Source organism: Harpia harpyja, chromosome 17 (assembly GCF_026419915.1).
Source record: "Harpia harpyja isolate bHarHar1 chromosome 17, bHarHar1 primary haplotype, whole genome shotgun sequence".
NCBI classification, from domain to species: domain Eukaryota; kingdom Metazoa; phylum Chordata; class Aves; order Accipitriformes; family Accipitridae; genus Harpia; species Harpia harpyja.
In genome coordinates this window covers 11911712-11936262 of record NC_068956.1, presented here as the reverse complement: position 1 = coordinate 11936262, position 24551 = coordinate 11911712, and the positions used below count along the sequence as shown (strand labels likewise).

The 24551-nt window shown below is 41.7% G+C and overlaps 1 protein-coding gene across 1 annotated transcript; it reads left to right on the top strand.

Moving 5' to 3' along the window:
- The first annotated feature begins 7081 nt into the window (after positions 1 to 7081).
- On the top strand, positions 7082 to 24425 carry CWC15 (CWC15 spliceosome associated protein homolog). Its single transcript, XM_052812584.1, has 7 exons — positions 7082 to 7209; positions 9227 to 9365; positions 11448 to 11560; positions 12499 to 12587; positions 13367 to 13477; positions 23139 to 23257; positions 23983 to 24425. The coding sequence occupies exons 2-7, from the start codon at positions 9235 to 9237 to the stop codon at positions 24110 to 24112; spliced, it is 693 nt and encodes a 230-aa protein (XP_052668544.1). The 5' UTR covers positions 7082 to 7209; positions 9227 to 9234; the 3' UTR covers positions 24113 to 24425.
- The last annotated feature ends 126 nt before the right edge of the window (positions 24426 to 24551 follow it).

Genomic DNA, 24551 nt, shown 5'->3' with positions numbered 1-24551 from the left:
CTGCCCCTCCGCCCAAACCCCAAAACATGGATCAAAACCCAGGAAGGGAACAAATTTTGCCAGGCTCATCTCATCCAGGAAGGGCTTCAGTCACAGTTACTGATCTTGTAGTAGAAGCCTGCCTCATCCCTAATCTGTGTCCCACAGCAGGACTCAGTGTACAAGTCTAGCTCAAATAGAGGTGATGGTTCTGATGGTAAAATTACACGGCAAAGCCCTGTGGGCTTTGTAATACAGGACATCAAATTTCATAGCCTGCTCTTACATGGGATATTGCATCTATGGATCGCAGAGCAAAAGCCTTTGGTCCATTATCCATGCTTTTATAAAGAAGGAAATGCATGGGACTTGGGGAGAGGGGGTTACTTTTTCAAGGTCCCCAGGCTAGGACAGTGCTGGGAAGAAAATAGCAGTTTCCTGAGCACCAGCCCTCTGCACTGACACAGCCCCACATAAGCAAAAGGCTCCCTCAAGACCTCAGCAGCTAAATACCTTGAATTTGCAATCAAGAGCTAAGGGAAAATCAACCTGATTGATCAACTTGTAGGTCAAGAGTTCATTGTTTTCCAAGCTGTTGTTCTTTGTTTTCATCTGAATCAGAGTAAACTCGCTTCCGCCCACATCTGAAAGAAACAATGCAAGTGGTTAAAACTCTTCCAAAGCCAGAATTGCCTCGCTACTGGGCGAACCCTTTGCACAGTGTGCTAGTTCAGTAACTAAAGGATAACTAAAGGTTATCACAGTGGTTAAGAGAACTCACTGCTGGCTGATACCAGCTAGAATCCTCTTAGGTAGGAAAACACGATACATTCATATGGCATCTTTGCAAGAGGTGGGGACTGATCCTATGACTGACCTTCTTTTCAATTGAGTTTGAGGACTGCACTGGCGAGATGTTACTGGAGAGGAACCTCAGTTGGGTTTTAACTTGGTCAGGATGACACTTAGCTGTTTTACTCTTCTTATAAACCCTTCTTTGTATTCCTTGTTTGGAGACTCGACATAAGTTACGAGAGTCTGTGTTTTCATCGTGGCTGCTCTATTCCTCACAACCTGTTTTACAAAACATACTTAGCTGCATCTTGAAGCTTTCAGTAACAGAAATTTTAAATCCAGAAGGATCTCATCTAACCTGACTTCATCTTTAGAACAAAACTACTTATATTGTTTTACCTTGTAACCTTAACATCTTCTACCTGCCTTTGTAATATACTAATGTAATACAGGGCAGGATTCTCTGAGATTGCCCAAGATGAGCGAGTGAATCACATCCCAGATGAACCTGTCACTGTCCACTGAACAGAAAAGGAGCCTTAAAGATTTGCCTAGACTAGATACTTCACATACCTGGAGCCCTGTGAGAGTAATCCTAAAGTGAAGGGAGAACAGCACATAAATTGAGGACTGACTCAGGCAGAAAATATTGATAAAGAGCTAAAACAGACAAAAAACTTGTAGAGAAGTATGGGTACCAGATCCTGATGCTATTGCTAAAAGTTACAGCTGCAGCTGGCTCTTACATAGACAAGTGCATCTCCACTCCATCCCGCCCAATAAGCTCACTTGTGGAATACTTCATGGGTGTCTTTGTTCCACATCTACATGGAGAAGACAGAGGGAAAACAAGCAAGTCCAAAGCCAGAGCCACTATGGTGTGTGGATGGCTGGCTCTTCCTTCCATGTAACACCAGTTTTTCAGAGTCTGGGCACTGTGCTACTGAGACTCCTCCCAGCCAGACTGAGTCATCGTCAGCCAGCATTAAGAAAAGGATAAAATTAGCTTAGCTATTAGTAGAAATGTTTGGCTAATAAATAAAACAGTGGGACATTTTTGCTTAACAGTGAATGCAACCATAGACAGAGGTATGTCCTGGCTGCTCGCCTGAATGTAAATACTGCATGGCTAAAATTATTTGCTTTGTCCAAGCTCAAAAAAAAATAGATTCAGTAGAAACAAGAGAGCATCCATGGAGCTGAGCGTTCATCCAAGACTGTGAGGCCAGAAAGCGTGAGCTGTGTGCGTCTCGCAGTGTCACTCATTCCTCCAGCACCCTCCCTCCCCACGTCCCCAAGTGCCTTTCGGTTGACATCACGTCTCACGTTGAAAGAGCACTGGGATCTCAGCAGAGAGCTGTGTGCATGGGGAAGCAGACAGAGGAAGACACAGTAAATAGAACATGCATTCAAAACCAGTATGTTGGACCTGCAGCACTGGTCCAGCCCGTTTAATGGCTGGCAAAGGAACCGCAGTCTGCGGTGTTTGATGAAGGTCATCACTGCCTCGGGCAGGATCCAGATCTTCTCGCCCTGTGCCTTTTTTTGCAGGGAATTCCTGCTGACTCCCAGGATTTTCCTTCCATTGTGAATAGGTTACAAGGTTTCTCCCTCGCTGCAAAGCAGGAGTTCACACCTGCTAAATCCAGCTGGGACCAGAGCACTGAAGGCATAAAGGGAGACAGTAGTCGGGGGGTTGGAATGGAGCACAGAAGCAGAAAGTTGGAGAGACAGTGCAGTGGGAGGTGGCAGGGAAGAGGTTAAAGGCCAGGACGACTTTGTGAGCATGGAGAAGCAGCCGCACAAGGTTTTTACTGCCCCATGGCAGCAGGGAGAGTGTGACGGAGAGCTAAACAGTGCAGGATGGCCTCATCGGAAAGCAGCCCCGGCTGACTCACCGGCTGAGTCACAGCCTTGCCCGGCCTCTGTTTTTTTCCCAATCAAGGAAACAGCAACTTCCCACAAACTTCTTTTAAGGTTGCCATTCGGATGCTGAGCATTCCTGCACCAAGCCTCTACTCTTGACAATCCCCTGTGGCCTTCTCCGCCCATAACCCAGCGGGAGGCACGATCCTTCAAAGAACAGGGTGTCCCAAGGGAGGAAATGTGCTGCGGCCTCTCCTAAGCAGAAATGGAATTTACTGCTGCTCAGCCCATGCAAGCTGTGCCCCGGATGGCAAAAGACAGGCTTTTACAGGAAGGGAGGCAAGAGAAAAATTCAAGCTGGGAGATTTCCATTCTGGCACTGAACCTCTGCCCTGCTGGGGGAAAATGCTCATGTTCATGGTACCAAGCTGCTTTGAAAGAGGAGGTTGCACGCTCTGATGCTGTACTTTAAGAATGGGCAGAAGATAGCCCCGCTGTCTACAGTGGGAGACCCAAAAATTCAGGAAAGAAAATTGCCTTGACTAAATTCCCATCTGGATTCAGAAAAAATCAGTGAAAAGCAACAATTAAAAGTAATGTTACATATGGAAGAAAGGAGAACCAGATAGCAAAGAGTATAAATGAGAAGCTTTAAAGAACAAAAAAATGACATAGGAAATGGGGAAAAATTGCTGCATTGATGAGGCTAAGAGGGAGTTTTTAAAGTCCTTTAGGAACATAAGAAATCTTCATAACGCTACAGGCCAAGAAGTAGTTGAGGAAAACATTAACAAGGTTTCAAACAGGCACAAGGTTTTTATAAATGTTTTTGTTCTCCTTCAGGACGCAATGTCTTTTGCAGCCTTGAAATAAGCTCAGAGAAGGACCAGCACTTAGAAGAGACCTGCATCCTAGAGCACTGAGATAACTAAAGAATGTTGGTCTCCTGGTGTGATCCACAAACAAATACAAAACTGCACTGAGAATATGTACAGGTACTATAAAGAATTTGGGATGGTAACTAAGAGGCCACGCCAGTGACACCAGCAAGGGATTTCTTTTCAAGACAGATGCCTTTAACGCAGCCAAACAGGTTTATTCATCTAAGCTCAAAGTCTACATGGAATTGTCTAATCCAGAAAGCAACAACCCTGATAAGGATTCAAGAGACACCACAGACACACACTTGGACTCAAACACCCAGTGTAGTGGTGTGGGTAAAAGTGGCTAAAAAGGCCAGTGGGATTCTCAGATAAACAACCATGTAGAAAGCTGGGGGAAGAAAGTGATTTTATCTCTCTAGTTCACATTAGCGGAGCTGATGCTGAAACAGTTCTTATATTTTTGATGTTGATAAACCGGTTAGAGAGCAAGAAAAAGCCCTCAAATAATTGGTGGGAGGAAGAAAACAATTCTAAGAGACTAGAAGAGCCCAATCTGCTTACCTTATCCAAAGGCAGTTGCAAGACTAGATTACAAAGTATAAATACCTGGTGAGAAAACAGGCTTTTAAAATTACCAGAGAAAGGCACAACAGGCACCCGTGGTTGGGAATAAAGCCAACTGAAATTAAAAATAAGGTGCAGTTTTAAACCGTGAGGATAATTAATCACTGGAGGAAATGATCAAGGGAGGTGGTGACTTCTCCTGCTTTTCATGTTTTCCATGCAGTACACAATACCTTTCTAAGGGCTGCCACAGCCAAATTGCTCAGCAGAGGAATAACTGAGGGTGCATCCTTGGTGCCAATTACTGTGTGAAAAGAGATCCAAGGCTTAGCGTGCCACAGGAAGAAAGAAGTCTTCAGCCTTGAGCTGTTTTGTGATTAGAGCAGCCATGAGAAGGGGGAAGACCTGGGGTTTTGTTATTGTCTGCTTGTTTACATTATCTGATGACATTTTAATGCATAATCCTGGACTCCAGGAATTCCCACTTGCTGCCTGCACCATTGAACTTGACTAGTGCTCCCTTCTACATACATGCTCTCTTTTTTAATGAATCTTTAATTCCTTCCCTTACGCTCAGCTAGTCAGCTTCAAAAACACGGGGAGAGCATCCCTAAATATCAAAGCAGCCTAGAGCTGCCTGACTGATGGGGCAAAGATTCTTCACATGCGGGGTCAGCCCTGCTGGGAAAGGACTATAGGACGTGCCCTGGAGGGGCTGAGAGGCTGATAGTGATATCCATAAGTCTGGACATGGTCTGAGAATAATTACTGGATGAAAGCTCTCTGAGCACTTGAGTTGGGGGATATATCTATCAGGCCCCAGTGAGAGCACGATGCTAAACTTCTTAGACCCAAACTAAGTCCAAACAAGTTCAAGACTGGGCAAAACTCTGTATGTTTAGAGACCTTTAAATCCCAAAGTTGTGGACCTGTGAAGGTTAGATGCCTCTGCAACAAGACAAAGTAGGGATTTTCAGGAGTCTGGACTCAGGCACCTCTGCTCCACCAGTGTCGTTCTTTAGTGCCCAAGGCTTCTAAGGAAACCAAACCCTTGACCATAAAACGTGTCTGTAGCTATTTGTACTTCACATTGATACAGGCAAGTTGGGGGAAGGGAAGCACTTTGGGGAACAATTTTGTCCACAAACACTAAGCCATTCCTTTCCTGTTTGAAGAATCATTGTGTCTGTTCAGAGCAGGGACTGTGCCAGTTTTTTAGCTCTCATCTTCAAGTAATCCCACACACAGGGAATGCTTGCCATTTACTCTAACCCAACAGCAGAAGTCTCTTCAGTTCTTTAGGTCTTTAATCACAACTTGATACCTTCTGCCAAGCGGATATTACAACTGAACAGTAGACACTGCCTTCAGGACAGGCTACTGAACAAAAACCCAACATTCTACTGCACCACAACAGTCAAATTAGCATAATTTGCTGATTTAAAGTCCACAGATTTATAATCTATGAATAACACCCACCATCATAGGATGATGTGCTGATTTCAGGCTGCTGTGATCTGTAGCCCAACAATACTCAATTCCCGACCAACCAGCTGGAAAGCCAGACTCCTCTGCGAGGTTTGATCTTGAGTCTAAACTGCCTGTAGTGAAAGAAATCATAAACCCATTTCACAGGGTGCGGACTGAGGCTTGCAGGTAAGAAAATGCAAGGGTGGATACTTGGTTCCTGACAGGTGTAGCTCTTAGGAAATGACACAGTAATTATTGTTACTATTTACCCGACTTCTGAGTGATGCTTCACATTTATGACAAGTTAGTTAAAATAACTGGTGTCTTTGTATACCAAGGGCCCACTTCTTCCAAGTGCTTTCTCTGATGGCTCACTGACCTAAAGGGTGACATTTACATTGTTGCTGTAGCTCTCTGGCTAGCAATATCTTTGGGGACCTCTTGTGGGCTCTCTTCTAAATTGCATGTTGGGTGAAGAGCGCTCAGGAAAATGTTTCCGTGTTAATTGGTAGATACATCAAAGAGCCTTTCACTTCACATGCCTTCATGTGGATTCGCAGAAGTTTGATAATAAGATGCATCTAAAAGCAACATAAAGCACAGGAAAGAAACTGCATTTTAAGAGGGGGAATTTAATCCCCGAGTGATGCTCATTAAATGCGTTGGTTTCTTTACAGAGACAGCAGTGAATATACACCATGTAAAGGAGTTCTTTGTAAGGGGGGCGGGGGGAGCTTGCTGACTGACCGTCGGGCTTGGGCCGATGTTGCTAATACACGCCTCTGAGCAAAGAGAATGACTGAGGCATTCCCTCTTCCTCCCTCTGCCATTGTTTCTATCCCTCCCCACCATCCCTACAAGGATCCCAACCCTATCTCCTTAACCCCTTCCCTCTTCCACGGCCGTTCCCTCATCCCTCCTCGCATCAACACCCAGGGCAAGCGCTTTGAAGCCACAAAGTGCTGTTTCACATAACTAATACACCACCCTTTTCCAAGCCTCCTACATCAAGCAAGCAGCCTCTGGGCAGACTCCTCTGAGATAGGCAACTCGCAAGTCTAATCAAGACCTAATTGATGAGAACAGACCTGCCAGTGGCTCACAGCAGCAGGTTACGGTTAGGGCTGCAGTATGCCCTCAGACCCTTCACCCTACGCCTAACTGTCCCCTGGGATTCCCCCGGGGCCTGCCCAGTCCCCACGCACCGGCCAGAGCCCTGCGGCCCGCAGGCCGCCCAGGGGAGGCCCTGCCCGCGCAGGACCTGCGCAGGACCCACGGCCTGGTAGCACCTCAGGGCAAGGCCCTCTCCCAGGGCAAGGCCGAGCCCGCAGGACGGGCGCCCCGAGCTCCCTGTCCCGAGCCGGGCTCGCCCGACCCCGGTCCGAGGGGAAGGAGGGCCCGAGGAAGCCGCCATGGCTACGCAGGCAGCAGCGCTGCCGCTGCGCCCGCTTCCGCCTCGGTAGCCGTCATGGCGGACACGCTCGCCTCCCTCACGTGACCGCCCCGCCAGCCCTCTCTATGGTAAGCCCTCCCTCGGCGGCGGCTTCCGCCACGTTGTGTCGCTGGTTCCCGCGCGGTGCCTTGTGGGCGCTTGGCGGAATTATGGTGGTGGCGTAGGGCCCGGTTGCGCAGTGCAGGGGGAGGCCGCGGTGTAGGTACGCGGGGAGGCGGTGGGCGAGCGAGCTGGCCGGGGGGGAGGGAGGGCGCGCCTGGGAGGGCTGTGCTGGGGTCCCTGAGGGGGAAGAAGGCGGCCCTGGGGCAGGGAGTGCTGGGGCCCCTGTGAGGGGACGGGCTGCGGCCGGCTCGGCGGGCCGGGGCGCGAAGGGGGCGCGGGGGGCAGCTGGGGCGGGCGAGGGGCAGCGTCTCTGTGGAGGACAGCGCAGCGTGGTTGGGTTGGGGGGGCGAAGGGGCGGCCGGCCTCACGGCGGAGCCGGGTGGGAGGAGGCGGGAGCTCCAGCCCCGCTGCTGCTGCGGGTCGGGGTGTCGGCGGGGGGGTGGGCCGGGGCCGGAGCTCGGGTTCGGGCTCCCCCGTGAGGGCGGTGCGGAGGGGCCGGCTGTGGCGCGGCCCTGCGTGGCCAAGGCAGTTCGGCTCCAGGCCGGGCCCGGTCGCTTTCTCTTGGCTAACAACCCCTGCGCGGCCGGTCCTGTCTTCGTGTAGCGCTGCAGAGGCCTCTCCGGGGCTGTGTTTCGGAAACCTAAGCAGTCAGTGTGACGGTCCCTGAGTGGTTTCAGGTTGAGCTTGGGTCCTTTAAGGCCGAGCCGAATACAAACTAACTTAAGAGAAGGAGGCAGTTTCCAGGGGATTTGTTAATGCTTCATGAAACTGTGCGGCCGCATTAGATGTGGTTCTTTATAATTTTAACACTGAAGTAATGTGTTTTGTGATCTCATTAAAAGTGAAAAAATAACAAATAATGCAAGCAGAGCATAAATAACTTTTTTTTGTGTATCACAAAAGCATATGGAGCAATGTCACTTTTTTCTTTGCTTTTTAATATTCTTTAATATGTTCTCTTGTCATCCTTTAACATCAAACCTTCTGGTTGGTAGGACTGGTGCCTTTATGTATCTCTGCAGATGTATCTTTCTTGTCTCTTATGTATCTTTAGTCTGTGGTTAAGGGATGTGTGTGCCTTGGTGCAGCAGGAATGAGCATAGTTTCAGATAGTAGATTTAAGATGGCGCTGGTTGATCAGGCAGGGGGTTTTGGCATTGGTTAACCATCTTAAACTCTTGGTACAGTGGTTTGGGATTGCAGGGTCTCCAGCTCCTGTCCAGCAGCGCTGAACTCAGTGCATGCTGACAGGGTGTCTGCGTGGCTGAGGCTGGTCGGGGTCTGTTTCACTCCTTTGCCACAGAGGAATCGACAGTAGCGATTCATTTTTTAGGACATGCTGGCAGTATGTGAGTTCTTGCAGTTTCTAAGTGAGAGCTGGTGAAAACTTCTGCATTTGTCTGAGCTTTTTTAATTGCACTTGTTTACGTAAGGGTAAAGCTGTCTGCTACCAGGGAACATTAAGCCTAGCCTTTCAGAAGGTTTTGCTGGCCAGCTGGAGCTCTGTGCAGGTCGGTCCCGAAGGACTGTGCTGCAGTATTAATGACAGTGCTGTGCCTGTGCTAGAGAACTGAACAGGGCCATGATGAGGGCTGGAGCATTCAAGTTGCATGATCTTCATCAATATATAATTATCAACGCCATCCTAGGCATGGTATGGTCTGTGTCAGCCAGCATTTCTGGTGATGATACCTAAATATGGTTTGGGGAAAAATGGAGGGGTCATTCCCGGTAGGCAGTCTTTTTTGGCTGTAATTTTTCAGGAGGGGAAAGAGTTTAGTAACAAGACTGTACGGCTTGCCTTAAGGATAGGAGACCAGCTCCTGGCTGGTTTTGTTTACCTTACAAATGTAGGTTGGTATTTTTAGGTTAGAGTCTGTGTATCATCTTTCAAGCATGTTGGAAAAGACTTTGTTTTGAAAATCTGAATAGATTCTGTCAGTTTTGTCAAAAAAAAGCTCCTTAAATTTCAAGGACCATGAGACGAGTGATAGCTGGTATTCTGTAGTAGGACTTGTCATTGCTTCTACAGTGCCAGGAACAAAGTAGCTTCTGGTGAATGTCTTCCACTGTAAGTTGTAGTAACGACTGTCTTTATTCCTTGATTCTGTAGCACTTAAAATGACAACAGCAGCGAGGCCAACATTTGAACCTGCGAGAGGAGGAAGAGGAAAAGGTGAAGGAGACTTAAGTCAGCTATCCAAACAATATTCCAGCAGAGACCTTCCTTCTCATACTAAAATCAAATACAGGTTAGTATTGGTTTTTTTGGTCTTATGGCAAAACAGGCTGGGAATGATTTTTTTATTATGAGTGGTACTCTGAAATTTTCACAATAGGTGTTGATGTGCTTGACACTGAGCAGATACCAGAGATTGTGCGACAGGGTTGAATGAATGGGCTGAAAGTGTAAGTCTCTAAAGCAGACCTAGGAGATCAAATGCATTGCAAGTGATTGGAGAGGTTTAATTTTAGTGGTATTTATTACTGCTTATGGAATTGAATTGTCAGAAGGTGAGCTTTGGAGACCAAGCATTTCAGGCAGTGGAGTGGAAAGAAAGTTGTCACTGGGACTGAGCCACAGAGGGTGCTGTCACTTGCAGAGCAAGATGGGATAAGAGGAGCAAAGTTGAGCATGTCTTAAAAGCAGGAAAACCACATCATGTATTTTGCAAGGAACCGCATGGGAAGGGCATTAAAAGGAGGCAGGGAAGTCATGGAACAGCACTCAGGTAGTAGTATGTGTTGGAAGAGCTGATGTTAAACACTGCAGGTGGTTCATCCAGGTCCTAGGAGAGGAAATTGCTTTAATCAGTGGGAAAGATAATGGGATCTTAGGAATATTTTCCTCTGTTTGAAATGCATAATAAATCTTTGTTATCCTTTTGAAAGATTAAATGAAATTTGGAGTCAATGTGATACAGACACCTAGAATTCAAATGAAATATGTCAGCCTAGAAATGATCTTTTTATGGAACTGATGTTACTCTTGTCAGTGAAATTACTATTAAGGTTTTACATTTGCACTTTTTTGTGCAGATGTTTACCCTTTCACCTCTTTCCTCCTGCCCCTTTGGTTTTTAAGAATATGTATGGATAAGGGAGTTGGTGTGTTTTGGAGAATGGCAAGATCAACAGCACAAAAAGTGCTGTCAAATGCATTTTGTTGTTATGGGAAAAATTGCTGGTGTGGTTTGTTTCTTTAAACAAAAGCGGTGTTTGGAACACCAGTCTGTTGCTTTGAAAGAAGTGTGTGGGGACAAATATGTAAAGGAATATACAATGTATGTTTTAACAAATCCCTCTGTGTGCGTGAGAGAGAGAGACGGAGGGGGCATTAAGTGTCTTCTGTTCTTTCTCCCAAATACCTAATACAAAGTTGTCTTTGTTAAATTGCCAGGACTGCATCATTGCAGGAAAAGGTCAGTGTTTCAGTCCCACTCATGTTCACTTGAATGACACAGGGTTTGGGGGGATTTTGCAGCTATATCAGGGATTCCAAGTTCAAGTTTTTAATTACAAAAGTAAATGAAATACTTCATCATAAAGACAGGCTGTGCACACAATGTGTTTATAATGGCTTCAGTCTGGGTTTCTTCCAGGCACTCTTATTTCCAGCACTGGGTTCACAGAAAGGTGAAAGGAGTTGCTGTTTGTTTTTATTCATTAGTTCTTTTCAAGATTTCCACAGAAAATTCAGCGCTCTCTAGGTGGAACTTATTGTGACTCAAATATAAATAGTCTGTTGCTTTTGGTCATTGTGTGTTATATAAAAGAGGGAAAAACATGTATTTGCAATTTGTTTCACTAAAGCTAGTGTTTTGCTTGTTCTCCCAACTTTTTTAATGGTCATGGGAGATTATCTGGTATGTCTCTTGGAGGGGAAAAGGTTTATGAAAAGTTTGCTCTAGCCTGAGAGACTAGGTTTGCAGCAGCAACTTCGAATGATAAAACAGTGAGGAAAGTTGACCATAATGCATGTGGGTGTCTGCTAGGACACTGGGCTTGGACTGCTGGAGAAGGAAGATTTAGACATAGCTACAAAAGGTAGATGTAGTCATCCTGGTTTTGTAGGAATTTATGTATGGTCTTTTAATTCATTTGAAAGCCACTGGAAGGAGCCTGTGTGTGACATTGCATGTCTGTGTGTGTGTAATGCATGCAGAGAAGGGGGCTGATGAAGAGAGAATAAACAAACACATGTCTACATGGTGCCCAGTTCTTATTCTCTATACTTACCTGTTCACCCCAGGATTTATTGGCCTTCTTGAAAAAATTGCTCCCAGCTGCGGACTGTCAACTTCAGCAATTTTTCCCCCCTCATGTTGTTTTAGACAGACCACTCAGGATGCTCCTGAAGAGGTGCGTAACCGTGATTTCAGAAGGGAGCTAGAGGAGAGAGAACGGGTCGCTGCAAGAGAAAAGAATAGAGACAGACCAACCAGAGGTAAAAACAAAGAAACAAAAATCTTAATACCTTTGTGTGGCATTGCTCTTGCACAAAACTTGGTGTTGTAAGAATTTCGCAGGTTGCAGACAGCATGTTATGAGAGTAGAATTTAGGGTATTGGTCTGATAGTTCAGAGCTGTTGACCTGCAAGGGAATGTCCGCTGGCTTTCGTGCTGGCTTCATGCTAGCAGAAATCTAGGCCAGCCAGTAGAATAGCACAGGCCATCATGCAGGCCAGCTGATACCGTATGATTGCAATGAATTGGCAACAAGTATGTACAGCTAATAAAGGGCTTTTTTTTTTGTACTTGGACAAGCGAGACAGAAAGGAGACGGGGAATGACTCATCTTCTAGTGTTACAGCACCAGTGTAACAATAAATCCGTTTTTAAAGTATGCAGTTCTGTTCAGATATAGTGAAGTGATAATTAAAATGAAAATCAAAGGGGGTTTTGAGAAATACTCATTTTTAGTATTAAGCTTGACAGAATTTAGCTACTTTAGGTTTAGCTGTGAAGGTATTGTGAGGCTGTCAAATTCACAGATGAAAAGCAGATGTGATTTGGACCAAACTAGCCAACAGTAATGCTTTGGGGTGGTCCTTGAATGGGAACCCTCCAGGTGGATATATAGAATAAGGATATTTCTCCACACGTTTTTCTTCTGCTATTCTTTCTTCTTGAAATAATGACTTCAAAAAAAACTTCTGGAGGCCAAATTGTAAGTTTGGGGATGTTATTGCTTCCCTTGAGGATACCTACAGGGGAGGAATTAGCATGGGCATTAAGATTGAGAAGTGAGAAAAAAGTAAGCATGAGCTTGTATCTCTTACTCTAACGCAAGACAAATTGTTTGTGAAGATTTTTGCTTTCTGACATTAGATGCTGTTAAATGAAGTGACTTAGTCACTCTTCTTTTTAAATCTTATGCCATAGAACACACAACATCATCTTCTGTGTCTAAGAAGCCTCGGCTAGACCAGATTCCTGCAGCAAATCTTGATGCAGACGATCCTCTTACTGATGTATGTATCTTTTTTTTCTGTCTTCTTTCCTTTCATTGTCCTGCCTTCAGGATTCACCATTAATAAAATATGTACTTTTAGGTCTGCTGAAGATTAAAGATGGGTTCCAACGTATCTTCCTTTCACAGTTACTCTACTGTGGTGGAAGTCCAGAGTGGTTCACAGGATTCTGGTCCATGCTGTAATGGTATTCTTAGAAAGCACACAAAAACTAGGGAACTGAAAATACCACTTGAAGTGTGGGGAATGGGTGACTTTTTAGATTTGGTCAACTACTGGGTTAGTTAGAATTCCCCAAAGGTAGAACTGTTGAGATACACTGACTGTCTGCACGAGCAATGGATTCTTGCTCTTGGCTCCTCTCCTCATCCTCATGTCTAGGATTTAGGTCTAAGGCTTGACAATAAGCTCAGGGGTTTTTTAATCCTGTTATATTTGGTCCCAACAATATTGGACGGGGTATTCGGGCACACTATTATAATGACTTATGTTACAATGATTAGTGGGGACAGCCGTTCTCTAGAATCTGTCAGCTATGTAGCATTTGAATTATAAAAAAATAATTGCAGTCATCCAAAAAGCACAAACATGTTTTTGTCTTGACTTTACTGTACAAGAGCAAATAAACCATTTGTATTGTATTTGCTGGTGCTACTCCAAGCACCCAAGTACTTCAGAAATCAACCAGCAGCAAATTGCAGCCTTAGCTGGGCAGACCAGGACTGTTTTTATTAAATGAAATGAGCAAGCTGCTTCTTGTTTCCTTTTGTTGCTGTTAGGAAGATGATGAAGATGAGGACTTGGAAGACAGTGATGATGATGACACTGCAGCTCTTCTGGCTGAACTGGAAAAAATCAAGAAAGAACGAGCTGAGGAACAGGCTCGAAAGGTAAAATCTCGCCCATTAAAGAGCATCTGTTTTTTGCAAACTGGTGTTTATTAAAACTGGTGTGCCTTAAGTACTTAGGATGAGTGAGAACTGATAAACAAAGTAAGTGCCCTTCAAAACTCATGTCAAGTGTGATGGGTTTGTTCTTCTATCTAATAATTGTTGTCAAGATTTATTTTCTTTAGTAGACATACTGAACATTCTACTCACTAAAACATTTTATTCACTTTCCCAACACTTCGTAGAGGCAGTGAGTCAAGATAATCTTGCTTCTCGTATGCATGTCCTTCTCTGAAGGCGGCTATCATACCAAACTATATAGTTGTATTAGTGAGTTACATACTGTCCAGTGTAATTTCATTTGCTAACTAGCTTTTATGAAACAAGAAATATGATTTTTATTTATGAAATAAAAATCTGTGCTTTTTGATGCTTTTTCTAACGGCTGCAAGTTTTATACAGTAGTTGCTCTTTCACAGCATTGGTGCTGTGCTGCCTTGGCAAGGAGCACCAGTTGTAACTATAATACCAGAACTGTTTTCATGTGATTATACACAGGTGAGTTTATTTGAGAAATGTCTCCACAAAAATGAATAATAATACGGCAGTCTTTTCAGAACTTGGAAGGTCAACTCGCGTGTAGCCTTCATACCTCCCTATAATCTCTCTACAGATAGAAACACCATGTTCTGCTCTTGAAAGGGGAGGGAAGGCCCTATAGTTGAGATTGTTTTCTCGTGAGCAGGATGGAATCCTATGCTGTTGGCTCCCACACCTCCTTGGTGTAAGAGATTGTTGGGATGCAGTGCATTAGCAAAATCCGTGATTGATGAGTGGACCTCTAGGGACTGTTACTGGAAATAATCTGTGTTGTCAAAATAATCAGGACTTAAGATGAACTGTAGTAGCCCTAACATTGTATTGCAACAGAGTTTATAGAGTCCAGGTGTTTCATCTGCACTACTGAAATGCTCTGCCTCTGGTGGTGCAACAGGAGTGGTGAATATGTGCAGCATTCCCTCTTCTGCTTTTAGTAAGCACTTTCTTCCTTTGAGTAGGGCTTAAATCGTTTTAGTGCTTTTGAAAAATGTTGCATGCTTCAATTTGAGTAGTTTTGTATGTTTTTATAAGTAGATTCTCCATTAGTGTAAAAAACAAAAAACCCAAAGCAAACAAACAAAAACCCCATCCAACCCCCTCCCCCAAACAAGCTATCTGTCATCTTTGTATAAGGTAATCTGAGGTGTTTTTTAGAACATGCTGAATAAACATGTAAATGCTGATCAGGAGGGTAATCAAAGGCTGCTGTGACAACTTATTGTTTTGGTGCCTCATAACCTTTTCTGTAGTTTAACAGACACACTTATAGTTTAATGTTTTTCATGAATGTTCTCCAGTAGAGTCAACTGGCAGTGAACAGGGCATAGCATCTAGCAGATGCTAGGAACAGCTAGGAGAGGATAATGTTTTAACTGCTGTAGGCAGCAATGTAGTACTTGCCTACTCTTGGCTAACAATATAGAAATTTACTTTTAGAATCAGCAAGGCCTGTAAAACCAGTGAGCTCTGCAATTTTGGAGTTAAGTACTTTGGAAGGCTAAAAGCTGTATCATGATGCTTCAGTGCAGAAATTTTGCTGTAGAAGACTGTTGACACTTGATTCTCCATCTGGCCTGTGAATGGTCTTTTACATTAAAGTGTGTCTGAAAGTGTTTCTCATCTCTTTATCTAGGCATTTGAAGCACATCACGCAGCAATGAAATTGTGTTCTGCAGTAATAACATGGTGAAAATTACTTAAAAACACTGGCAACAATTCTTCCATGTATTCCTGTGTGAAATGTACTAAACTACAAATTAAGGGTAACAATGTGTAGGAAGGACTTCTACGTCAGCTTACTTCAGCTGTCCTTGCACAGTACTTAAAATGAAAGTTTAGTTCTGTATGGATTTTTCACTTTGCCTTATAGTTGAAATTATACATCTAGATTAAACAGCATAACTTGTCACATTTCAGTGTAGAAAACTTGGATTAGGAAAATAATGGTAGTAAAATGCAGTACAGACAACTAAATGCATGCTTCCCTGTGTGTAGAAAGCAGGAGTTATCTATGAAATTCTTATTTTGTCACTAGAGGGTGGTAAAAGCTATGAAGTATTTAGTATAGCACTCGCTTTATTTTGCTGTCTCCAAACTGGTATTATTTTTTACCTTCATGAATGTCCTCCTTCCCCCAGAAGCAGGGTTTATAATGTCCAATGCTGTGTGCATACTGAATACATGCACAGTTACCTGAAATGAATATGTTTTGTTTCTTCCTAAAAATTAGTATTAGTTATTTGTTTGCAATAGTGCACACTATCGCACACTCACTACGTACTCTGTTCATCCTTTCACCAGTTGGTTGCAGATAGGCTTTCTTAAAAATTGACGTCTTCTGTAAATAGTGGGTGCTCTATAGGTACTTGGAATTTTATTTTCTTGGGTTTTTTTGAGAGTAGGAAACTAAGACTACGTTGATGGAAAATGTAAAAACCAAGGGTGGGCATGGCCTTGGAAAGAGTCTTTAGGACTAAGGGTCTGCTTAGGAAAGATCACTTAAGTATGTTGGCTTTAGGGGTACAATCTGTTTAGATTATGCCTTGTTTTCCACGGCTTTGAAATAAGGTGTTACTGGCAAAGCATTTTACAGCAATTTTATATAAATCTCTTTTCCCTTCAGATATGTGGGATTACATATTATTATGTCTTCCAAACCGTAATTTAAACCTAATTTTGTAAGTAGCCTTATATTAGTCATCCAGCTGACTTGAGGATAAAATCTCATGTAAAATCTTAATTATGTAGTCGCTGTTAGTCCTAATCCATGTACAGGGGTGGTTTATCTGCTGAAATGCTGCTGTCCCTAGTAGACAGCGTGGGTAAACTAGTGGCAAGGCAAAGGGAAACTGCAGAGTGAATGCCTGTTCACTCTTCTGCACATCATTCTCAAATCTCTTTGTTGTTATTAACGTGTATCTGCATCTTCTTGGAACATGCCAGGGTCTTAACAAGATAAAGTGGGTAAAATACAGTAATATATCCCAAATTTGTGCCGTATGTAATTTTTTTCTGATACTTTAGTTATTTTTATTTATTAAAATGCTAGTCCAATTATTTCTGAGACTTCATTTAAAGTAAACTATATTTTTTGTTAACTGTTCTCACTCATCGCTTTGGTGTCCAGTATTTAAGTTGTCATGAAAAGAGGCCTGCTCCTTTTAAAATGCATCTCGGGTGAGACAGCAGTTAAAAACAAAAGATGGGAATCTGCTTTTTTTCAGATCAACATGCTCTCTATTAACTTCTGTTATGTGGTAATACCAATTTCCATAGAAATCCTCTAAATCTAGTTTCGACAAATACTAGCATTAAGAGGTTCTAACTTCCTTCACACTCGTATTTCTCTGTAATCTGTGAAGCAAATAGTTTGTCAACCAAATAAGCAATTCCTGTCAAAGCTTGTTAACTTCTCAAAATCCTTAAATTCCCTTGAATTCTATAGAAACATTAAATAAATACTATGAGTATTTTTAAAAATTGATTGAGCGTGGGAGTCCCCCTGACTTTTCTCACGCCCTCCACAATTTTAATCTCTCAGGTTATTTCTAGTAGATGCTAAGCTGACCAGGAAATGTTAGTTTTGAAAGCCATTTCTGTGGAATAATTCTGGGTCTGTCTAAAACTGTACAAACGCTAGGTCTGCTGTCTACATGAACTATCCACGGGTAGGTTTCTTGGAAACATTTCAATATTCCAAATTCAGCATTACAATGCTCTTGAGTTTCAATTTTCAAGCACTTCCTTAAAAGGTAGATTGAAATAATTAAAAACAAACCTCAAACCAGTGAGCAGCTGAATGTATGTGTGCAGTTCCAGCAAAGCTATTTAACATCCATTCAGTTTTTGGTTTGTTTTCTTAACAGTTTTATTTCATCAAGTGTTTCTCTGTAACTAAATATATTACTTTACCAACAGTCAAAATAGATCTTAGCTCTGTCCTGTGTTTTATTCGTGTCACAGACTTTCAAATAAAACATTAGAAAATGAATCTTGATAAATATTAACCTTTTCACTTAAATTTTAAGGGTCTAACTAAAACTAGAATATCAAATCAGTGATTAAGAAAGAATTTCAGTAAAGAGGCAAAAGCAGATGGCAGAATATGTTTCTTCATTAAATGTTTGAGACATGCTAGCAATACTTACCCTTGCCAAGAGCTAATGATAATGTCCCCTCCCTTGTGGGCAAAATGACAACAAATCCGCGTATAGACACTGCAGTTGTGATTACTCTGTGCTCTTATTTTTTGAAGTTTCAGTCAGTTATTTGAATCACTGTATTGCATAGAGTTAGTAAGTTGCATGGGATCGAATAACTGGGGTGGATCTCTGCATTATTAAGTTTCTTTCCCTGCTGCTAAAGGCAGTTCTGTCATAGTTTGTCATTCAAAAATTAGCATTTAAACAAGGTTATGTGATTTTTTTATTATTCTTATTATTTATTTTTTCCCCAGCCTTCAGTGAAATGTGGGTGTTTCAGGTTTTCTTTCAGCTACTCAACATCTACAAAAACTGATACAATGGAGTCATTTCAGGAATTTCAGCACTTTCTGTAAAAGTAATCTTGCTCTGTGCTAAGGGTAGGAACTATACTAAAAAAAAAAAAAACAACCCATGGTAACAATAATGTTTTTCTTTCCTTTGCGGTCAGAAACAAGTATGCCAAGGCCTGTTATTCTTACAGCAAGATAAGGAATAATTGTTTAGTTAAGGTTAATATAGTTTTGTCCACTTTTTTTTCCCCCAGCTGTGATGCTACGTGGTGAGTTCAGTTGTACAGTGGAGGCTTGCTGTGAGATCCGATTCTCCATCTGCTTCCTCGGGGTATGGGACTCCCTCTGCCAGTCCAGTCTTATTGCCCACACAATAATATTCCTGTTCTATTGCTTCTGCTTCTAACATGGTGGTTACAGCATGGTTGATATGTGATTCATCTCTGCAGATAGCTGGTGCAAGACGCCGCCACTGAAAAGCACAGCGCTGCTGTCTGTAGTGATGGAATAATCTGTATTGTGTTTTTTTGCAAAAATGGCTTAGGAAAAGAGTTGTATACTTCATCTTGCTGAACGGAAAGGCAGGGAAAGAGGCATTATTTTAGAAAGGGTGGAGTGAATACAGATGTATTATTTTCCCCCTTAGGCTTTCCTTCTGTTGTGGGTTTGTTGTATCCATAGTGTTTTAGCTTAATAAGCCTTTGTTCCACCACACAAAAGAACAATGTAGGCTTTGGAGCAATCAGAGCTGCTTATTTTGTGAACAGCTGTGCATGATTGTGCCTCAGAGGTGTGAAGCTCAGACGGCTATGAAGGTTATGTCTGGTCTGTTTGATTTGATACAACCCATGCTCCATCGCCTGGAGTGTCCCGGCTTTCAGTGGAGGAGAGGGCAGTGGAAGATTTATGTAGAAAATTCTGAAACATAATGAAAACCTCTTTTGGCTGGAGATGAGGGATTCTGCATGCAGCTCTGGCCAAAATATGTAACTTAGCTTAAGTGTAAATGTCAACTTTACATCAGTAGTATTTCCTCCATGTCATGTCTTAGTAAATTACCTTTTTTTAATTTTGAATACCTTCTTCGGGAGGTTTTAGTGAAGCTAAATAATACAAAAAATCTTCAAGACTAATCTTCAGAATTAGCCTGCTTCCTAAAATTTGTAGCAAATATGTTGAAAAGTCATCCAACCTGGAACAGCTTTGAGCGATTGAATTCCATAAATAATTTACTACGCATGCCAAGTCGTCTTTGTAAAGTGACTAAAACTGGAGATGCCTTACTCAACAGATCTGTTCCCTGTTTCCTTTCAGACTCTAATCTGTTGATCTTTAATGACAAAGATAAGCTTATGCAGTTTGTTACTACTTCTAGTTGTTCTGCCTCTGTGGGTCTAAAAGCCAGCAGAGTTCTGTTTGTGAACAGAGCTGAGAAGCAGCAAAGGGTTGCACAAAGTGCCCAGGGGCTTTGGACCGTCTCTTACTGTGAATATGGAAAATCAGCATTTGAAAATAAGATTCATAGATATTTTCTGTAACAGTTGTCACTATAAAGGAACGTTTGACAGCTTCCGTTAGTGTTATGTTCATAATTGTTTTTAATAATTTAAGAGGTGCAAAAGTAAAATGTAATTGTGAAATTCCCAAGATTGCCCCTACCACTTCTTTTGACTCTAGTGCAGTTTTTGCTACCCTCCAGTCCTCTGGAATTGTAGTTGACTTGAGTCAACGTAGTTTTTTGCGAGCAATTAGTTTTAGACATGATTCAGTTGAGCTTGAAATACCAAGTTGTTGGGGTCAACATACAAGTTAATGTGTCCCAGCTTCTGTGGTGGTACAATGGAGATGCAGTCAGTAGAGCCTGCAGCATGGTTGGTCTCCTCTGTGTGTAATTTAGTGTGAGCAGAAAAACTGTCTTGACTCATTGTATTCTCTAGATCTCTGCTGAGATGTGAGCTCAGGTACTTACAAGCAGATGTCTAGATGTAGGTGTCTTAATCTGGAGCTGAATCCTACAGTTAGTCTTATACCACTGCTTGTAGTGTAATGCTTCTTAAAAGTGTTATTTCAGTTTTGATTTTCTTTTTTTTTTCTTTTTTTTCCCCTATCGCCACATTTTATCACTTCAGTCTGATAATGCTTTTTTCGTTATCAGAGAGCAAACTATGTCAGGCTAATTGAGGCTGAAGGATATTACATAGGTTATGTAAAGCAGATAAAAGTTAGGATGATGCCTAACATGCCTTTTTAAATCTTACTATAGAAAAATTAAATATGCATCTGTGTGTAATAAGAACACTGGAGTACTATGTGCATATTTTTTATGATTCTTAATATTGGCCTTATCTTCCTCTAGTGATTCTGAATGCTTACAATTCAAATGACTGAGTGCTTTTCACTTCTCTTCATGCATGGTGGAGAATGCTGGAACCATCGGCTTTGTAGGAGCTGTTGAGATAAAATCTGAAATGGGGGAAGGGAGGGAAGGACAACCGTATTTCCCCCCCAAAAGATGCTGACTGACTCCAGTGGACTTTTGACCATCGAAGAAACACTGTGTGGAGTGCATTGTAGTTCTGTCTGCATTTGTCAGTGGTGTGTGGATGCATTTTCATGCATCATAAAAAACCAGCATAAGATAGTTATGTGTGTCCCAGGTAAAGTGGTGCATGATGCACAGGGTCAGTAACTTTGGATCATGGCTGAGGTTAATGTCTTAGAAATTTGAGGGCAAGACCGGGCCATGCTCTGCATGTCACCTTGAGAAGAGCTCCCTGGAGTTCAGCTCTAAAATGGAAAAAATGCTGCATCTGTTTGCATATGTAGGACTTGGAAGCAGTTCTGTCTACAGAAGCATTTTTGAACAGGGGAGTATTAATTTCTTGCAATGCTCTTACTAGTCCTACCTTCTCTTGAGTATAGTGCAGTATGAAATTTTGGGTTGTAGCATTCTTACTTGCTTTTAACATTTGTCCCAGACTTCTTGTTTTTTCAAAGTCTCACTTTTAATGGAGTGTTGGAGATTAAATTTAATGGTGCAGAGCCTACCTTATTTTGGACAGCACAAAGAACACTTCACATGCTTGCATCCTGTTGTAAATTTGCGTAGTGGTCTTAAACAGAATCTGATCATCTCTTGGGAGGTACCTGAAAATCAATACTGATTTTTTTTGCTTGTACCAATATCCTGGATTTTGCTTGGTTTCAAATTAGTACTTTGCATGCATGTGCTTGTATGGTAGTCTGAGGCCTGCTTGACTTCTGGTGGGAACACATGACAGACTGCAGTAAATCAGATTTCACTGCTGTTGGCTCCTCCAGTTACGGGGAAAGAAGATGGTAAATCAAAGGTTGGCATACTGTGCAGAAGAAGCTGCATATATTTTTTTGTCTGTAATCCACAGAGGAGAGAAATTTATAATTTGAATTTGTATTTCTAATATGGGGGGAAATTGCTGTTCCATATCCAATATTTTTGCTTTCTGTGTTTCCTTATTTACTGGGGTGGTAATAACAACTGAAGTTGGAATGCAAATGTTGGATTTAGAGCTATGTTTGAAAATGCAAAACTTTAGTTTATTTTTGTTAATAACTTTTAACTGCTGTGGATTTTGTTAAAGCTCCATGGCTACAGCAGCAAGGGCAAGTTTTGCCTATGTGCATGTTTTAATAAGAGCATTACAGGGCTTGTCCTGAAGGTGTACCATGCTTTTAAGCAATATGCCCTTTTGAGGAGCTTTTCCCATCCCACTGGCAATTAATTGCAGCTGGTGCTAAATTTTATTTGTGAGAAGCACTGTAATGGTAGGTAACTAAAACTCAGGTAGATTTTGAAAGGTAAAATCTTTACCAGTGATCCTGCATCATCTGGTATTCGTATGTATGTTAAGTTGGTATTGTTCTGAAGAGGATTGGGGTGTTTTATAGGAATATTTCACATACCTGATCAGTCCAATGGAAAAACATTGTAAATTGTAGATAGTTTTAGTAATATATCACTTAGTATTGATTAAATGTTTGAAGCTAGAGAACTCTGGCTAACATTGGTGTTCAAGTTTAGCATTTAAACCTTGTAAACGCTATCATCAAGAAAAACATTTCCCCTTTTGCAATCCCGTAGCAGCCCTCAGCCATAAATTTTCTACAGTTTGGGAAGAAAAACCCCAACCTTGTGATCTCTTTGTCTTTAGTTTATATCATTTTTAAAAGCCATGGTCTGAGTCTCCTGCAGTGCTAATGAGGCTTCACTGCGTTTTTTAACTAGCATGGAGCAGGAGACCTAGGAGATCCAAATTTGAAGAGTTGTTGTTTTTTTTTTCTTTCTGGTACTTTCATCAAAGAGCAATCCTTGTAATACACTTGAAAGGTTGTGGAAAATACGTTGAACATTTAAGTCGCTAAATACATTAATACAGCTTGGAAGCGTGGGCAGTGAAATCTACTTTGTGTTGCCTGTAGTGCAGTGCTTCACTTACGCTTGAGATACATGCTTTTGACAGTACAAGGAGAAGAAAATTTTTCTGCTCCTTAATATTGGAATTCTTAAATAAACTTAGGACATCCACTGCTCAGTTTCACCTTAGATTTCTCAATATTCTTTTTAATTGGTCACTAGGGAAATCGTAGGTGTAAAATCCAAGCAGATTGCTGAAGATAGAGAAGTTTCAATATGCCGTAAGGTTTCTTCCACCTAATAAATATTGTATAATGTAGTCTCTTTTCTCATTAGGATAAAGAAAGTCTTTTAATCTGTATACAAGTTTTAATATAATAAATATGTAAATGGTAAAGCTAGAATTTAACTGAATATTTGATGGAACATCAGAGCTAAGTAGAGCAGATATGAGTGTTGCTAGATTGACAGTTTATTAGCAATGTTAAGCTCTTTAGAGTATCTCTGCTTCTATCCTTATTCTACTCGTATGCAAGTGTCAAATGCTCTGAAAAGTCTGAGCTGGGAATTAAAGCTCTATCTGTGTGACTGTTCACAGCTAAATAATGTTTATCTCTAACAACGAGATGAGAAAAGTGGCCTAGAAAAGTAATATATCCATTTCTGATTCTCAGGAACAAGAGCAAAAGGCTGAAGAAGAAAGAATTCGGATGGAGAACATTCTGAGTGGTAACCCACTGCTGAACCTTACCGGCCCAGCACAGCCTCAAGCAAACTTCAAAGTGAAGAGGAGGTACTGTGCAGTCTGTACTGTGATATCCATCCCCTTGCTCCCTGTCGATACTCGGAGTCAGAAAATGTTATCGCTGCCATCGGTTTTTATTTCCTTCCTCGGATCTTGTCACAAGCAGTGTAATGTAGAATTGGGATGCTGATACATGTAGTGATTGTCTTGTGCATTTCTCTGAACAAACCATCCTGCTACTCTGTGTTTAAAAAAGAGAGAGATTGAGAATCGTGTTTGTTTGACATTGCGTAATGATACAAAAAGTAACAGGACCGAAGTTCCTCAAGAAATTTGATGTTACGCTCCCCTTTAAGATCTAGCTGGTTTGGTGTGGTTTGGTTTTTTTTTAGCATAACTAGAATTAATAAATAACAGTGTTTTTCTCAATACAGTTGTTGTTTTCAGATATTCCCATTACTGTTGCATTTATCAAAATAAGGGCCGTTAGATCAAAGGGTTTTTTTCTGCTCTGTTCAAATGGTCATTATTTTCTGTAAAGATAAAAAAACCTTTAATTTACTGATACTCATCACACTTTGAACTCAGGAGCATGCAGGAGATGGCTTGGATTAGAAAAATAGATCTTTTTTTCTTAAAGACTAAAAACTAATCCTAATGACTAGTTGTTCTTAGTACATTTAAATAGGAGGGCCAAACTTCATATATATATTTTTGTAAATTGCACCTAATTTTCATACAAACTTAATGAAGTTAAAAACTTTTGTTTTCAGATGGGATGATGATGTTGTCTTCAAGAATTGTGCCAAGGGGATAGACGAAACAAAAAAGGACAAAAGATTCGTGAATGATACTCTGCGATCAGAATTTCACAAAAAGTTCATGGAAAAATATATCAAGTAGTACAGTTTTATGTGCAGTGGTGCTGAAGGACTTGGAAGGTCATGGTTGTTCCCTCCCTTTCCCTCAGAATTCAAGGCTGAATATTTGGTCATGAATTCCCAAATGCTTTTCCAAGATCATCAACCACTTCATAATTAATAATGGCTATGTATCTGGAGTTTTTATTCCTGCAATGTTTTCCTTTTCAGTTTTAATTAAATCAGTTTGTGTTTCATGAATGTTTTTCTGTTCACGTGCATTTACTTTTACTGGCCTCCTTGTAAATGGTAGAAAAGAGAAGCTGGTTTGCAATAAATGCTTCTAATTGTTTAAATTGCTTTCCAAAACAACTTGCATTTGTAGTGATGGTGGTTTGTAACTCATGCAACTTTTGTAAATGTGAGTATTATCAAAGATGGGGAATAGCTGAGTATGATAACCAGTGTGAACTGAAAAAAGC

Excerpts from the sequence above, each read along its gene's own strand:
- CWC15 (XM_052812584.1), top strand. The coding sequence starts at position 9,235 with ATGACAACAGCAGCGAGGCCAACATTTGAACCTGCGAGAGGAGGAAGA. Across the intron at positions 11,561-12,498 it reads TAGAGACAGACCAACCAGAG|AACACACAACATCATCTTCT; the intron begins GTAAAAACAAAG and ends CTTATGCCATAG. Across the intron at positions 23,258-23,982 it reads AACTTCAAAGTGAAGAGGAG|ATGGGATGATGATGTTGTCT; the intron begins GTACTGTGCAGT and ends TTTTGTTTTCAG.